Source organism: Pseudorasbora parva, chromosome 14 (genome assembly GCF_024679245.1).
Source record: "Pseudorasbora parva isolate DD20220531a chromosome 14, ASM2467924v1, whole genome shotgun sequence".
Lineage (NCBI taxonomy): Eukaryota > Metazoa > Chordata > Actinopteri > Cypriniformes > Gobionidae > Pseudorasbora > Pseudorasbora parva.
The window spans coordinates 24,633,854-24,651,286 of NC_090185.1; the positions used below are offsets into that span (position 1 = coordinate 24,633,854).

The window sequence follows — 17,433 nt, forward strand, 5'->3', positions numbered from 1 at the left end:
CGGGTGTATTACCTGCATTTAGATATAGCATTTTCCTTCAGGTCAGTCCTGTTCATAATAAAAAAATCTGTTTGAATGTCTGCTGCAATATTTTGGCCTTTTAACAGCTAAGTGGTTTTCCCGTTCCAGACACTGACAGCGCTAGTCAAAGCATTTGTCAGTTGTGTCTTGCTCCGTGTTTACAAGTTTCAGCCTTTTCAATATAAAAATCTTCACTACTGAGTGACTCACACACATAAAGACAGTCTTTGTCGCATCTAATGGTGTAATAATGTAACTTCTGTTGCCGGTCAGGGGCAATTTTTTTTTTAGCGGAAGGAAGGCTTTTAGTAATTTTACTTCATGAAAGTTGCTTTAAAACGTATATTTTGGTTTCATATTTGTATTGTGTGGTAACCGTTTTATAAGGTACTCGAGGCTCGTGCTGTATCGTGAATAAGTCACGATTATTGAACACTGGTACATTAAGATCAATGCTGTTATATGAAAAAAAAAAAGGTATTTTATGTTTTATTTAATACTCTCTTAATTGTGTTTAAAAGCATGGCCTGTTATGGCTTTATTTTATTGGTTATATCATTTATAATATAGTTTACTCCGTTTTGCACTCTGGTTATTTGACCTTATTTTTGCATAATCACTGCACAAATCAAAAGCTATAAAAATATATTTTTTGAAGTTGTAAATAAAACAAAGATTACTGTGCACTGTACATTTAACAAGAAAATCCTATTCAGACTTTCTACTTCAATAATGTGTTTTAAAAAAGTGTTTAATTCAATGTTACTTGCCATTTCTTAGCAATTATTTTTAATTTCTTAGCAATTTCTGAGCGAAAATAGTTTTTACATGTTAATATATTCAGAGAGCCATATGAAATGCACAAAAACAATTAAATGCTTTTCTTTATACATAATTAGACTGCCATAAACCCATTCACATGCATTTCCATAAACATAGCCTTTTGTTTAAACATGTATGTCGCCTACGTGAGCCCCGCACACACACACACACACTTTACCCGTATGATGGAGTTCATCTCTGGTGGGGTGACCTGTTTGGCTCTCTCTATCGCCCCCAGAACCTGCTGCTGGTGCTGAAAAAAAACAAACAAAATCACAATCACATCTCATGCTATATGCTCCATAAGATCCCACATTCACATTAAAATCATTGAAATCCAATCAGACTAACTGTAAATGCGTATAAGATAAAGTGTAATGCTATAAACTAAATGCTGAGGTAACACTGCTATCTCTCTGTACCTCTTGAGACAGGTAAGGCAAGACTTGAGCACAGATCCCATTTAATCTCTTCACGATCTCTGCCTGCAGGGAGAGAAACACACACACACACACACACACACACACACACACACACACACACACACACACACACACACACACACACACACGACTGCTCAGCAAATTCTTCCCTTTTAAAGTAGTCACAAATCCCCGTTATTCAGCTCCAAAAATATCAACAAAAAAATAAAAACATTTATATAATATATATATATATATATATATATACATACACATATACATATACATATACATATACATACACACACACACACACACATACATACATACATACACACACAGTATATAATAAATTATGTAAAGCTTGCCTTACTAACACTTTTGATGGCTCACAAGAAAATGTAAACAATTTTAACAAAAAAAATTACTATTTTATAACTTCTTATATACACATACATAAAAAAACAAGATTAATATACAGATAGAGAAAGCTCATGTCAGGAAACGTGATTTTTCTGAGTACTGAAAAGCTATGCGAGAGCTTGAGAAATAAAAAGGGGGGGGGGGGGCCTGCAGTGGGACAAAGAGAGAGGCAACAATAACCCTGTTTCAATAGCCTGCCTGCTGACACTTCATACAGCATGCAGGAGAGAGAAAGAAAAAGTGAAATGACAGCATACCAAACCCTGGCATTCCTTATTCTTTGCATTCATGCCCTGTATTTCTCTCTCGCACACACTATTCCGTGGCTGGCTGACTTTTTAAAAACATATTTCACCTGTGTCACATAAAGGGGCAGGGACTGATGAATTGTGTTCGTGAGACTGGCTGCAGCAGAGGCAATGGCACGTGCTTAGATTTCGACGTCTAACTAACAACGAACTGTTTGGCACATACAGATGACACTATAGACATTATAAGCTTATAAAGATCAACATTTATTGGAGCAGTTCTCATTTTGTGGACTTTTTTTTCACAATATTTATTATATATATATATATATATATATATATATATATAGCTTAACATGCTACACACACACACCTAAATGATTATTAGGAACACCATACTAATACTGTGTTCGACCACCACATTTTCTCTAGATCTGTCAGGTTTCTGGCCTGTCGCTGAGAAACACGGAGTTTGAGCTCCCTCCTAAGGGTGCTTTCACACCTGCCTCATTTAGTTCGGTTGAATCGTACTAGAGTTCGTTTCCCTCTTTGGTGTGGTTCGTTTGGTCAGGTCTGAAAGCAGCAATCGCACTCGGGTGCGCACCAAAAGCGGACCAAACAAGCGTACCGAGACATCCTTGAAGAGGTGGTCTCGGTACGATTTCAAACGAACTCTGGAGCGGTTTGTTTGTGGTGAGCCCGTGATCCGACCTCGAACAGAACCAACTGCAAAAGTACTGATCATTTTTGGACTGAACCAGCTGCCGTAGTTAGCTGCGCTGACATTGTGTGCATGATATTATTACCTGATAGATCGTTGGCAATATTTTCGGAAGATGGAAGCATGTCAAGAGTTAATAATTAATGCACGCCTCCTCTTGAAGTGACGAGTGATGCGCGCTCGCCGTCTGCAGTGCATTAGAACGTTGTTTTCATGTCGCATCCGCGCTTCATTATAGAAATGTTTTATTTGCATACTGTGGTAAATACACACAGTGTAGTAGATTATGGCCAGGGACAAAACTGGCCCGCGCAGTAGTCTCTCCATAGTGTTATTATAGTTTGCTGGCTTTGCCTCTCCTGTTGGAATTTTCCCACACGTAAATTCTGACCAATCGAAAAGCAGTTTAGGAAATACGCCATGGCCAATGAGTGATGTGGATGTTGTCTCGTGCCTGTGTTTTGGTTCGTTTCAACTGGTTCGGACCAAAGCAATCAGTGTGGTGTGAAAAGGAACCAAAAATTCTGAAAAATGCAACAATGTATAATTGTTTGCCCTTGGTTCGGACCAAATGAACCGAACTAGAGATGTGAAAGCACCCTAAGATTCTCTATTTAGTTTAGGTCTGCAGACTGGCTAGGCCACGCCAGAACCTTGATATGTTTCTTACAGAGCCACTCCTTGGTTATCCTGGCTGTGTGCTTCGGGTCATTGTCATGTTGGAAGACCCAGCCTTGACCCATCTTTAATTATGGAATTATGACCAAAAAGTTATATTTTGATCTCATCTGACCACATGACTTTCTCCCATGACTGGATCATCCAAATGGTAATTGGCAAACTTAAGAAAGGCAGGACATGAGCTGGTTTAAGCAGGGGAACGTTCCGTGCCATGCATGATTTCAATCCATGTATTACCAACAGTAACCTTGGGGTGGTCCCAGCTCTTTTCAGGTCATTGACCAGCTCCTCCCGTGTAGTTCTGTGCTGATTTCTCACCTTTCTTAGGATCATTGAGACCCCACGAGGTGAGATCTAGCATGGAGCCCAAGTCAGAGGGAGATTGACAGTCATGTTAAGCTTCTTCCATTTTCTAATGATTGCTCCAACAGTGGACCTTTTTTCACCAAGCTGCTTGGCAATTTCCCCGTAGCCCTTTCCAGCCTTGTGGAGGTGTACAATTTTGTCTCTAGTGCCTTTGGACAGCTCTTTGGTCTTCGCCAATGTTAGTAGTTGGATTCTTACTGACAGTATGGGGTGGACAGGTGTCTTTATGCAGCTAACGACCTCAAACAGGTGCATCTAATTTAGTATAATAAATGGAGTGGAGATGGACATTTTAAAGGCAGACTAACAGGTCTTTGATGGTCAGAATTCTAGCTGATAGACAGGTGTTCAAATACTTATTTGCAGCTCTATCATATAAATAAATAGTTTAAAAAAATCATACATTGTAATTTCTGGATTTTTTTTAGGTTTTTTAGGTCTCTTACAGTGGACATGCACCTAATAATTTCAGACCCCTCCATGATTTCCAAGTGGGAGAACTTGCAAAATAGCAGGGAGTTCAAATACTTATTTTCCTCAAAGTAGATATTGGGAGACCCTCCAAATCATTGAATTCAGATGTTCCAATCACTTCTACGGCCACAGGAGTATAAAAATCAAGCACCTAGGCATGCAGACGCTTCTACAAACATTTGTGAAAGAATTGGTCACTCTCAGGAACTCAGTGAATTCAAGCGTTGTACCGTGATGCAATTAGACCATTCATGAAATGTTCTCACTACTAAATATTTCACGGTCAACTGTTAGTGTTATAATAAAGTGGAAGCAACTGACTTTTTGCAAAGACCCACCCCCTTTAGTTACTCTTGCCATTTCTGACAAGCAATGGCGCACACACACCACACACACACTCTCACATCGAGAAAATACATCACGGAGTAAAGAGGAAACTGACAACACACTGACAGACTGGACTGAGCAAGTTACTTTTGATATGAAACATTTTAAATGAAAAATTGTATTTAAGAAATTTAAACAACAAATACCGCTTTGTGGCTCTTTAATGTGTCATGATCGCTTTAGTGCCTCAGTTAAAGCTAGTCGTGAACCGATCGTCTCTTCCTTCTAGTTTATAGACAAGCATCAAATTTACAATAAAATAAGCGTTTTTTTTAACTGCGGAAAGATGTCTGTACTAACTGTTTTTCAAGTTCAAGTCCACCGATGTTAATCTACTAACTCTCCTGACTGCTTTGTCAGCCAATGTGATCGCCTGTTAACCAAACTCGCGGCAAAGGGTGTAATGCCACATAAAATCACAGAGCGGGGTCAGTGCGTGCTGAGGCGCACAGTGTGCAGAAGTCACCAACTTTCTGCAGTCAATAGCTACAGACCTCAAAACTTTGTGTAGCCTTCAGATTAGCTCAAGAACAGTGCGTAGAGAGCTTCATGGAATAGGTTTCCATGGGCACGCAGCTGCATCCAAGCCTTGCCTCACCAAACATCAAGTGCAATGCAAAGTGTCGGATGCAGTGGTGTAAAGCCCACCGCCACTGGACTCAACAGCAGTAGAGATGTATTCTCTGGAGTGACGAATCACGCTTCTCTGTCTGACAATCCTTTTCCCTTAGTTTAAGTAAAATGGACTCAATGCTGCAGCATACCAAGATATTTTGGACAATTTCATGCTCCCAGCTTTGAGGGAACAGTTTGGGGATGGCCCCTTCTTGCACAAAGCATTGTCCATAAAGACATGGATGAGTGAGTTTGGTGTGGAGCTTCACTGGGCTGCATAGAATCCTGACCTCAACCAGATAGAACACCTTTGGGATGAATTAGAGCGGAGACTGCGAGACAGGCCTTCTCGTCTAACATCAGTGCCTGACCACACAAATGCGCTTCTAGAAGAATAGTCATAGTCCTAAACCTTATGGAAAGCCTTCCCAGAAAAGTTAAGGCAATGGGTGGGCCATCTACATACTAAGCCCTGAAGATTAAGAATGGGATGTCATTATAGTTCATGTGCATGTAAAGGCAGACGTCCCCCCAAAAAATTGCCAATATAGTGTATCTGTGATTACAAAGCTGAGTTTTCAGTATCATTATTCTCTCAGTCACATGAGTCTTCAGAAATAATTTTAATATGCTGATTTGTTGCTCAAGAAACATTTCGTATTACCATCAATGTTGAAAACTGTGCAGCTAAATATTTTTGTGGAAACAGTGGTAAATTTTTTGACAAATAGAAATTTACCAAAAATACAAATTAATACAATAGTCATTTATTACTTTTATTTAAATAGAGCCATAAACAATGTTAGAAAGGCAAGCCAAAAAAAAATATTTCAGTGTTTTTTTCCCCCATGTGCATTCAAAATCTCCCAGCTATCACAGCCTATAAAGTTTAGTCAAATATGCCTAAACAATTGTTAAAAGGTTAGTTCAGCCAAAGTCTTACAGATTTGGAATGACATGAGGGTTAGTAATTGATCACTTTTTTTTTTTTTTTGATGAACTAACCCTTTAAAGCATATTTTGGCATCCCACTGACACTTCTGACCGTCTCAAACTAAAAGCATTAGCATTCAATGACGAGCAAAGTGATGAAGATGAACATCTGAGCGTGTAAACTGCCTCTGAGGGATGGGAGTAATTTCATCAGATTAGACGTAGAAGCGGCAAACTCACCTGCTTGTGCATTTCGATATTCAGCCCATAGGACATCTCATAGTACTGCAAAGAGAAAAAAAACAAGTCGGACATGAACACACCATATTACAGCATTGAACATCTAGGACCCCAACGTAACATGTGCGGGTGTACTAGTGCTTATTACGTGCTAAAGTGCTAGCCTTGCTCATCATCCACACGTCAATGAGCAGCGTAACACAACCTCTGCAGCTAAACAAGACCGGGGAGCATCAGTGATGGAGCCAGAGTTGGATCAGGGTCGGCTTTGCCAAGCAGCAGTAGGTCCCTAAAGCAATTACCACCCACGCAAAGCGGACGCCCACCCTCCCCATCTTCCAGCGGGTGCGGACAGAGCGAGGGAACCCGATAGGCTATTAGAGGGAGGGAGGGCGCTCTGGCTGATCCGTGTGAGAGCAACGCCGCACAGATTAAATGAGATTAAGCCGCTCGACGGATCAATTAGAGGCGGAATATCAGACGGCAACACGAGGCCCAGGCCGGAGACAACGAGGTTAGAGCAGAGGGGAGGGAGGGAGGGAATATCATCGGGGGGGATGGAGGAGAAAAGAGAGAGCAGAGTATGGACAAAAGAAGGAATGGCAGACAAGGTAAAAAAGGAGAAGATGGGGGGGTGGAAGACTAAAGAGGAGAGGAAGACAAAGCATACATGATGGAGCCTGAAGCATCATGGCCAAGCTCAACCTGAAGGATTTTTGAGCCAAGTGCAACTAGTATCTTAGGAAAGTAAACAGAAAAGTTAATATAATGTATAAGAATAAAAAAAGCCATATAAAAGAACCACGGTTTTTGTTTTATAAAATTTCATATCAATATAAAATATGATAACCAATAAGTTGTTTGTAAATAACTACATAACATTTTTGATATTATATATACTATATACTGCATTCCAGTTCCAAATCATTTCGCATAGTTAACTATAATAACAGAAATGACAAGACAAAAAAAAAGAAGCAATTTAAAGGCTACACAACATTTTTTCATTAGCGGGGTAATAACACCGCTGTTAAGAGACGCACATAGGTAGCCTAATTCACACAATCTCGCTCTCGCTCTCGCTCTCGCTCTCTCTCTCTCTCATAACTACAGTAGAATGCTATCGAGCCTCCGTTACCAGCTTTAAAATGACGTTTCGGAATTAGCAAAAAAGTCGTTGGATGAGACACGTAAGAAATAGTCCTACTCACAATAGCGATTTAAGTACAAAAAGCAGAGGAATCATTTTAAATATAATCGGATAGATGTCTTGAGTTGTGGTAACCATAGTAGAATAATTAACTCAGGGCTGTTGAATTAGAAAAATAATTTTAACTATTAGCTTTTTGCGCTCTAGCGGTTAATAAACAGAACTGCACGTGTCTTGTGGAAGAAAATTGCAGCCGGAGCTACTTCTCTGTGTTTATGTCTATGGCGAATCACGCAGGGACTGTGCTCCTCCACAGTGGTTCCAATCAATCTGGCCTGAAATAGTCCCAATATAAATACTTATTATAAGTGTACCATAATGATTCAGGGTAAGACAAAAACACGGTATGGAAAATGGATTCATGTTGTACATTGTCATTTTATAATATTTGTAAATCTTGAACACAAAAGTTACGGACAGCAACTTTAAAAAAAAAAAAAAAAAACTTTTATGCACGGCGTAGAGGCGAAGAACCGCCCCCGACGCGAAGCGGAGCCTCTAGGTCGTGCATTAAAATCATTTAATGCATGGCTAGCCCGCTTATACAATGGTTATTTGCCAAGTTAAAAACAAGTTAAAGCTGTAACTGATGGTTTTTTAAGAGACTTAAAAACACACCTGGAAGGTGTGTTTTACTGCACACCTTCCAGCCAATCAGAATCGAGTATTCAAACAGCCCATGGTATAAATATATATAAATATATATAAATATATATATATATATATATATATATATTATATATATATATATATATATATATATATATATATATATATTAGGGCTGTAACGATACACCAAACCCACGATTCGGTTCGTATCACGATTTTTGACCCACGGTACGATACAAACCTCGATATGGGGGGGGGCAAAACAGTTTTATTCTGTACAGTATTCTGTAGCCTATTTTGCCGTCAATACCATATATCTGTATGGTCAATAGGCTACTGCCGACGTTTTCTTTGCGGTACCAATAGGCAATATATATATTTAACATGAAGTATAGGGCCTCCTGTACATCAATACCAACAGAAGCGCCGTGTCAGACACGCTTCTGGTGTGCAAAGAAAGAGAAAACGCCACGCAGCCGCCCCGCGGATGACACGCAACAGAAACGCCACGCTCACACCACGTTGCCAGCCGGTTGGGGAAGCTTCTTGAAACACTTACGGCAAATTGTGTGGGTCTTGTCAACTACACGATTGCCATCCTTGTTCTCCACCGGGTAGCTGAAATGCTGCTGCTGACTTAAAAGTTGGACCTGGACAGGAAGGATAATTCTGGGAGTTGGAAGGGGTGTGTCGCGATTCTGCCTTCTCACATCGCGATACAGGTTCGTGGACCTGCGTATTGCGATTTCGATTTCATATCGCATATCGTTACAGCCCTAATATATATATATATATATATATATATATATATATATATATATATATATATATATATATATATATATATATATATATATATATATAAGAATATAATAAAGTTCTGATAAAATTATAGTTAGTCAAGTCTAATCTTGTCTATGAAACCAAGTAGGTCAGGTACGCCACTGGCGCCCCCTCAAAAGAGAGATGCATGACGCCTCTGGGTGGACAGGAGGCACAGAATGTTAATAGAGCAACAGAAAAGACAGTGTGAAAAGGCAGACAGAGAATAAGACACAATGAAATCAGACAGGTGAGGGCTAGGTGAGTTTCTTGCGGATGTGAATATGTTCCGGCACATCTAGCCTAAGGCGCGTCTCTCTGGAGGAGAGTGCGTTCTGTGCAGACTTACCATGATATAATGACGTTGCATTTCTGACTTCTCGCTGGCCAGCTTGTCACATTCGAGCTTCAGACTGAAAAGAGGAATAAAAGACTGGTCAATAAATAAAAAAAACCCAGACACTAGACATATATTATGCAACAGTTCAGTTGAAGAGTGCAGACTGCTTTAGGGACTTTTTTTTTTAAGGCTTGGGCCTTTTCACATTCTTTTGGCAGAGTCGGTAGATGCAGAGATGAAAATGCTCTAAGGTAGCAATTTACTTTAAGAAAACCACACATGAAATGTCAGATATCCTGAGATATCCCATCTATTATGTGTTAACCAATCAGGAAACTAGACAATCAGAAAATCTCTTTGCCTGTCAATCATTTTTGCATGTTCTTGTTTTTGGACAGCAGTAGGGCTGCACGATTTGGGAGAAAATATCAAACTGTGGAATGTTTGATACAAATTATGAATGCAATTTAAAATGTGAATAACACAAAAGCTTCTTGTTTGCTGTACTTGTCTATAGGGCTGCAAAATTTGGCCCAAAACATTTGATTGCTATTTTATCATAAAGCAGATCATTATTATTTTTTATATACAAAAATTTATAAAACACTATAAAACACAAAGCACAATTATTTTACTGAATTGCAGTATTTGCAATTTGATAATTGCGCAACGCCATATCCCAATTTTGGTTTTATTTAAAGTATGAATTACCTAGAAATCAGTTGATAAATTGTGTGATAAATCAAATAATTGTATTTACAGCATGTGCAAATTATTTCCAAAAACATGCACATTGAAGATTTAAAAATAGCATAATAGCATAAGTAAAATGCTATAGTATACTATAATTTTATTTAGGTAAAGTTAAGTAATTAGCTTTTAATATAATTAAACACCAAGTTCTACAGAAGTTCTTAACTTATTAACAACTACAATTAACAACAATGTTAACATATTAACAACAAAATATTAACAACAACAATGTGCAAAACCCAACTGTTGTCAGTGGTGTATAAAGACCTTATGTAATGAACCGTTTTTATTACTTTAGAATGATGCATTTCTATCTACATATAAAGCGGGCCCTTTACAGTGAAGTCACCATTTTGTGCCGTCATGTTTCATGTTTCAACAATATAATATAATTGTGCCGTCATGTTTCATGTTTCAACAATATAATATAATATAATATAATATAATATAATATAATATAATATAATATAATATAATATAATATAATATAATATAATATAATATATATTTCTTTGGTTATTTCTTTTGGGTTGGGGCCTTGAAAATTAACGACTGAACATGTGATTTGTTCCCAAAGAAAACAAAAGTGAATAATTAGAAATTTCATACAAAAATTTGGGGAAAATATGGAAAAAAGCAGGAACGGGAAACCATCTGGCAAAAGCAAGCCGAGAGGAAGCATCAGATCTATATACAAACAAAGTGACACGACATACTAGAGGTTTTTGTTTCGTTGGCGTATGACAGGAATTCTGTCTCTTCATACCTCTCCAGTCTGCTGCTTCCACTTATCCCAAAAAAGGGGGGAAAACTGGGCTGTTATGACTGTGTAACATATATTGGGGGTTGTCATGGTGACCATCCTCCCTGCTGCCAGGCTACCTGTGATTGGCCATGCCAGCCACTGATTGGCCGAGACCTCCTGGAGGTTCCAAAGATGCTCTCGGAGAAAAAAAAAAGACGCCAAAAAACGACACATTGATGGAGTTTTATTGCCGTTTCTTTCCGCCTCCAAATCGCTCCTGCTGTCATCCTTATTTTGATTTATGTATTCCCTGATCTATTTATGCATTTGTAGAAAGAAGCGACAGCTCGGCGAGCCTCTGGGGACCGCCTGCAGTACATTTCCTTTAAAAGGATGAACGCAGCACCAAAAAAGCACTTGTCTTTTGAATCTCAATTGAAGTCAATGGCGGCGAATCCATGCTCTGAATACACATACAAAAACGTAGGGCCTATTCTTCTGTGAACCAGGGTTAAATGAGGGTTTGCTCGTTGTCATGGGAATAGGGAGGGAAAGACATGTTGCCTTAAAGACGGGACAGTAGCAGCATCTTTGTGTATTTAAAGAGTCTTCCATCTCCATTTACAGGAGTCAAGGCATCAGACGGATCAGATCACAGTAGCCGCTCTGTGTTAATCGGCATGGGAGTGAGGCACTAGGGGAAGCTTGTTAGAAGTGATAAAAAAATAAATAATTCACTAATAGTGAATTTAGTCACTCTGCCCAAACGGTTAAAAAAAAAAAAAAAATCAAACACGTATGGCTTTCTTTCTTCTGTGGAACACAAAATGAGAACCTTTGATAATATGCTGGTTTCTTTTTTCTAGTGTAGTCTGATTCATGAACAAATGACTCTTATGAACTGGTTCTTTTAAGGAACTGGTGATTCCTTCACAGAATGACCTCACTGATTCAATCAGAAAAGACCTGAATTAACACCTGACTACACACACTTTTTGACTCGTAATGTGCCTCTTTTCTGCTATAGTCGGGTTCAAGAACAACGGACTCCTATGAACGGCTACCAAATAGGCCTTTATTAGCCTTCCGCAAACAGAAGGTATACAGGTGTAAACAGGGTCTGAAACATTTTGAGCTTGTCCACTTAGACCAATTCCAGAGGTAGTTGAAAACGCATTTGACCAGATTGCTTTCGTAGTGTAAACGCTTATGTGGATAAAAAATTTAAACAAACGGTCACAAAAGACCACTTACTCTACTACGCCTACAGACCTAATGCCTAAACATTTTGGGACTAAACAGCACTAGCCAGATGGGATTTAAACTTTGCCGGCTGAAGACCCAAGTTTGGTTTGAAGATGAAAAACGCACCAAGCACTATGTTCTCCCACCAATCCTGATTTCGGACATGCGCTCGCAGCAATTGGCGTGGTGTTACGGCTATCAGGGCTCTCTAAATTTACAGTTGTCACCAGTCGTGACATGTAAATTGCATGAGCATATTTTGTCCATAAGAAAAAAAAAAACATACATTTACCCACCCATAGACACTCCCCTTTAAGAAATCAGGACAGAAGTGGTTGAAAGTGGACAGCAGAGATAGAAAACATCAGTTGTAAACGGGAATGCGTCTCCCTCATCTACTTGTGATGCGATCAACCAAAAACGCACCTTAATATCAGGTGTGGCCTAAATACACCAACCTCAGTTTGCAATCATTAACCTGGTGTGATGAATGGTGTCATATAATTAACACGTATTTCATGATTTTAAGGGGAGCGTGCAAGCCATACTTTATGTGCATTTACAATACTTCAGTGTCTGAATACCTTATTTTGTTACAAAACTGCAGAATACAATACGACACAAACAAGAAATCACACAATAAAGAGCATTAGAATTAGGTACGGTTATACATTACTAGTAAATACTGTACAAATTAAACAGTAATAAGGTTCATATTGCTTTCATGCACTAACTTTGAAGTTATTTAAATAAAATTTCCAGCCCAGAGTCGATTATTCTTAAATAGCTAACTGGTTTATCATATTAAACGAGTCATATCGTCCAGGCAGTGATGGGTAGTAAACTGATTACATGTCATCCAGATTAGGTAATCAGATTACAAAAATTAAAAGTACTTGTAATTAGAGATTACGTTTTAAAATACTCATAATCAGACTAGTTAGTAGTTACCAGCGCTTTATTGATTACATGTTGTTCTCACAACGGCAGTAAATTATTCCTTATTCATTCATGTATTTGGAAGACTTTTGTTATTCAAAAATTTTAACATGCAATGCAGGGATTCCTTCCTCTTTTTGCCAGCTAAAACTCTTTGACCAGATGTCTTTATTTTAGGTAAACAAGTTATGCCCAAACCCTGACACAATGCATTATTATTTAATGCACTTTATGTTGTTGATGACAAATAATGGAATATTTTCTCTCTTTGTATTTTTATATCAATATGGTAAACGTTCATCTAAATCAAATCAATGTGATAAACAAGGTAGGTTAAAAGTAATCTAAAAGTAGTCTGATTAGATTACATTAAATGTGTAATGTAATGGATTATATTACTAACTGCACTGTTGTACATTAAAAGATTAAATATTAAACAGATGGTAGGGTATCATGTAAGGCTAAATTAACCATTTGAAACATCTGCAACTAAGTGCGGTGTAATTTTCTTGTCAAAACTGGCTATGGTCCATTGACAGTAATAAAAGGTGGAAATCTGATTGTGCGACTAATCAGAGGAGGATATGTGATAAAGGTCTATTGACATCTGACTCACTCACTGAATGAAGTCGGTGAATCAATCAGAGCAGTTGACTACATCTGACTACTTTGCTGGTTGTTCTTTTCTACTGTAGTCTGATTCAACAACAAATTACTCTTATAAACCAATACATTTACAGAATTGCTCAAGAAGACTCATGAGTTATGGGTCTGAATAAATCTGCGGATTCCTTCAGAATGAACTTACAAAATCATTCAGAAGAGTTACTGAATTTACATCTGATTCACGAGTCATTGTATTTGCATCAAAAGCTTTAAAAAGGACAAAATAAATTTTAAAGTATCATAAGCCAGGTCTGTACAGATCGAATGTTAAAGTTGTAAATAAGTTCAACAGCCTAATCATTTTCTAAAATAAAATGACAAAAAAGCAATCTAAAAAGAAATGACAAAAGCACATAATAAAATTACCAAAACATGAAAACTGAAAATATAAAAATATTCTATTTCAAGGAATTAATAAAATACTATAAAAGTAAATCAAATAACACTGCCACAGAAGAAAGAAAATTACAACTATTTACATTGAACTATTCCTTTAAGATGTTGCAAGTGTGTGAATACCTGTGGTATTGTGCTTGAAGGAACTGGAACTCGTCCTTGATGCGGTCGCACGAGTCTGACGTTGTGAACTTCAGCTGCTGCGATGAAGCCTGGAACGAAAGCAATTTACGGCGGTCAATTGCATTATTCAGAAAGCGTGAGTCGTAGCATCAGCTGGGCATCCAGGGGACGCAGCCGTTTCAATGCCAAGAACAGAAAATTACGGCCAAAACAGATGCAGCTTTCTACACAAGAAATTTTGTAATCAAGAGTGAATTCAAGTGTACTGTATAAAAAAAGCAGCAAATAAAATCTCACAGGGCTTACTGCGACATTCAAAACTCATTATTTAGAAGGCGTCAGTCATGTCTGGAGCTCGACATTACCCGAGGTTTCTGAATTACATGTATTCGGCTTGCAGGTGAGCTTATTTCCCTAGTGTGGGGGCCACACCTGCAGGGAAAATGCAGATGTTATTGGAACTGTTTTCCGCTTTTCAGGGTAGATTTTTTCCTAGACTTGGTGATATGTTGGCGGTTTTCCCAATAAGCAACTGCCATACTCGAATTTTGATGAATGCAGGCCTTCCAGCTTTCATGGTAATTCTAGTAATACTGGTATAAAAAACAATCTCTGGCATTACCAATGTTTCAGATTCTGGATACTGAAAATGAACTCAAACTCTAAAGAAAATATATATTCCGACTGCTTTGTTACGTGACAGCAAAATTAACTGATTATTTTGTTAACCAGTCCATGCAGACATGAGTCAAATGAATTTGAGTCTTTGGTGAATTAACATATGACTTGCGTACTGAACCGACGTAAAACTTAAATTATAGACAAAATGTCCTGTGGTCTAAGTTTATTAAGTTTCCTTATAAGAGTTAGGAGTTTAATTTAGGTCATTTAATTTACCAATCGCTTTTCAACACTTCAAAGAATCAAAATTCTTTTAACTTTTTGCCAACACCATCCCTAGCTGCTGTGTGCCTATTTGGTAAAGTTCTGGCCAACAGCCTCGGAGTTAGAAAAAGTAGGTTTTGCAGAAAATTCAAAATGGCAGAATGTTTTTGTTTTCAAGAAATTTGAGATCTAGAGTGCATTGTAGGGCTTGACTTAGAGCAGCCCGATTCTGGATTAATTGAGAATCACAATGCGTGTTAAATCTTGATTCTGAAGGGGAAAAAAACGAAACAAAATAACATGAAATAACAAACTAGAGTTCTGACAAAATGGTCATTGCTTTAGTCTGTTTAAAAGATATATTAGTTTTAACAAAATAAAACATTTAAAGTGTTTATGAATAAATCTCGTCTCTCACTCACTTGTCGGTACCTCTTGGTGAAACGAGAAGCAATACAATATATAAGGTCCTTCTGAATCCGAAATTTTCGCACGTTAAAAATAAATATGACCGTTTACATGGCTTGCTAGGGTTGCAAAATGCAGAAAATCTAACCTAAAAAAATAAATAAAAAAAAATAAAATAAAAAATCAAAGGCATAGGTTAGATTTATATTTTGAGAGGTATCTTGACAATTTAGCCCCCACCATAGAAACGAAAACCAAAATACAGAATGGCGTCTGACAAGATGATCCACTTCGTCTTGCAGTCATGTTAATAAATAATAATACGTGGCTCCAGTATCACTAGAAAAGCATCAAACTAAACCACTTCAGATCGTGAAGTAAACTTTGAATCGCTCCCGCTGCTCCTTGATAAGGAGGTGGAACTCCTCTCTGATTTCAGGATTGGGTGGACCCATCGTTTCCTTTCTTTTTGTCTTTTTAAGAAGAGAGAGGACAACACAATCCTACTCACTGCTTGAAGACTCCATTTTAATTGTTTTGCAAATTTTGCACAAGAGATTCATTAAAACGCATTGGACTCAGTGTGCAAGGTTTTTGTGCGTGACATTTTTAGGATGACGAATATGAAAAAAAGCAAACCGATATTTCAGATTCCGTGTGCAAAGATCTATACAAGTGTCAAAATACTTGTTTTAAAAGATGATTTACCAAGATATACCCAAACTATAATCTTTTATCCAAGCACACTTTTATCCCGTTATTTAAATGTTTGTAACGCATAAAGAACGATAACGTGTGGTTGAAAGGACTTTACAGTTTAGCTTTAAAGCTGATTGATATATTGTACATTTACATGGCACCTGCTCTCTCTGGACCAGCGGCAGCGCAAACGCAGATTTCAATGTTGCAGTGCGATGGTCGTACTGTCAAAGGTTAACCAAAGTTTTGTTTCACATCGCGAGCATCAGCCACTGCCAATCTCAATGAATGAGAGCTTTCACTTCGTAAACGTGACAGCTGATCCCCTCGAGGTGCCTGTCCTCTGGTGCGGAGCAGAGCGAGCATGAACTTAACTTCCATAGTTAATAATCATTGAAAACACTAGCTCCGCTTCACACCAGTGGACACCCGTCATTCATTAATATGGGTAGTGGCAAAATATGCGCTGTTTAATACAAAGACTTTGGTTAACCTTTGAAAGTACGATCATCACACGGTCATTTAGGAATAAGATTGCATGGGCTCTTGAGTCGAGATCGCAATCTATTAACGATTAATCACGCAGCTCTTGCTTGACTCAAGGATTCGGGGGTGGGGGGATGGGGGGGGGGGGGGGGGGGGTTACAACAGCTACAACCGCTTCTAGGGTTACAAAGTTATGCCCCAAAACGCAAATCATCAGTCAAGGCGGTGCAACATTAGAACCATTCTGCCAATTTCGGCCCCAATTATGACGCCCATACACTTTTAGGGCAGAATAAATAAGAAAATCAGTACAGACACAATGGGGTTACAGATTCTTCCGTGCTTCGACTCCTAATAATAATAATAATAATAATTATGTTTGATCTTGTGGTCCTACAAGTAAAAAGATGCAAAGATAACAAAAGAGAATCTAATTCAGACACTAGTCACCCATCAGCATGCTGGACTTGGGGTTTTATTTGGCGGTTTGATCTCTTCTGAACAATCCAGTAGCTAATTCATCATGTTATTTTCCAAATTGCCAACCCGTTGTTGACTCCTTTCGAGTGTTTGCATTTTTCCGTTTCAAAATTCCGTGCCACTCTGCAGGCGAGAGCTCGGCGGATGAAATTCTTGAAACCCAAGGTACATGCGGACCAACCTTTAACACAAACTGTGTACTTAGCCCGTGCGCTCTGTGCTCCACTGCATATGAAAGAGAGGCTTGTGTCAACAGCGAGCACTTAGTGCTCGA

At 38.4% G+C, this 17,433-nt stretch overlaps 2 protein-coding genes across 3 annotated transcripts in view; one reads left to right on the top strand and one right to left on the bottom strand.

Moving 5' to 3' along the window:
• Positions 1 to 17,433, top strand: part of LOC137040417 (guanine nucleotide-binding protein subunit alpha-14-like) — a 168,715-nt gene that overhangs the window by 36,211 nt on the left and 115,071 nt on the right. The window lies entirely within an intron of this gene.
• Positions 1 to 17,433, bottom strand: part of tle5 (TLE family member 5, transcriptional modulator) — a 41,528-nt gene that overhangs the window by 1,418 nt on the left and 22,677 nt on the right. For both annotated transcript variants that reach the window (XM_067415996.1, XM_067415995.1), the window contains exons 2-6: positions 14,202 to 14,290; positions 9,344 to 9,407; positions 6,354 to 6,398; positions 1,266 to 1,328; positions 1,022 to 1,096 (exon numbers count right to left, since the gene is read on the bottom strand). In XM_067415996.1, coding sequence (XP_067272097.1) covers positions 1,022 to 1,096; positions 1,266 to 1,328; positions 6,354 to 6,398; positions 9,344 to 9,407; positions 14,202 to 14,290 — 336 coding nt within the window. The remainder of the gene's footprint in view (positions 1 to 1,021; positions 1,097 to 1,265; positions 1,329 to 6,353; positions 6,399 to 9,343; positions 9,408 to 14,201; positions 14,291 to 17,433) is intronic.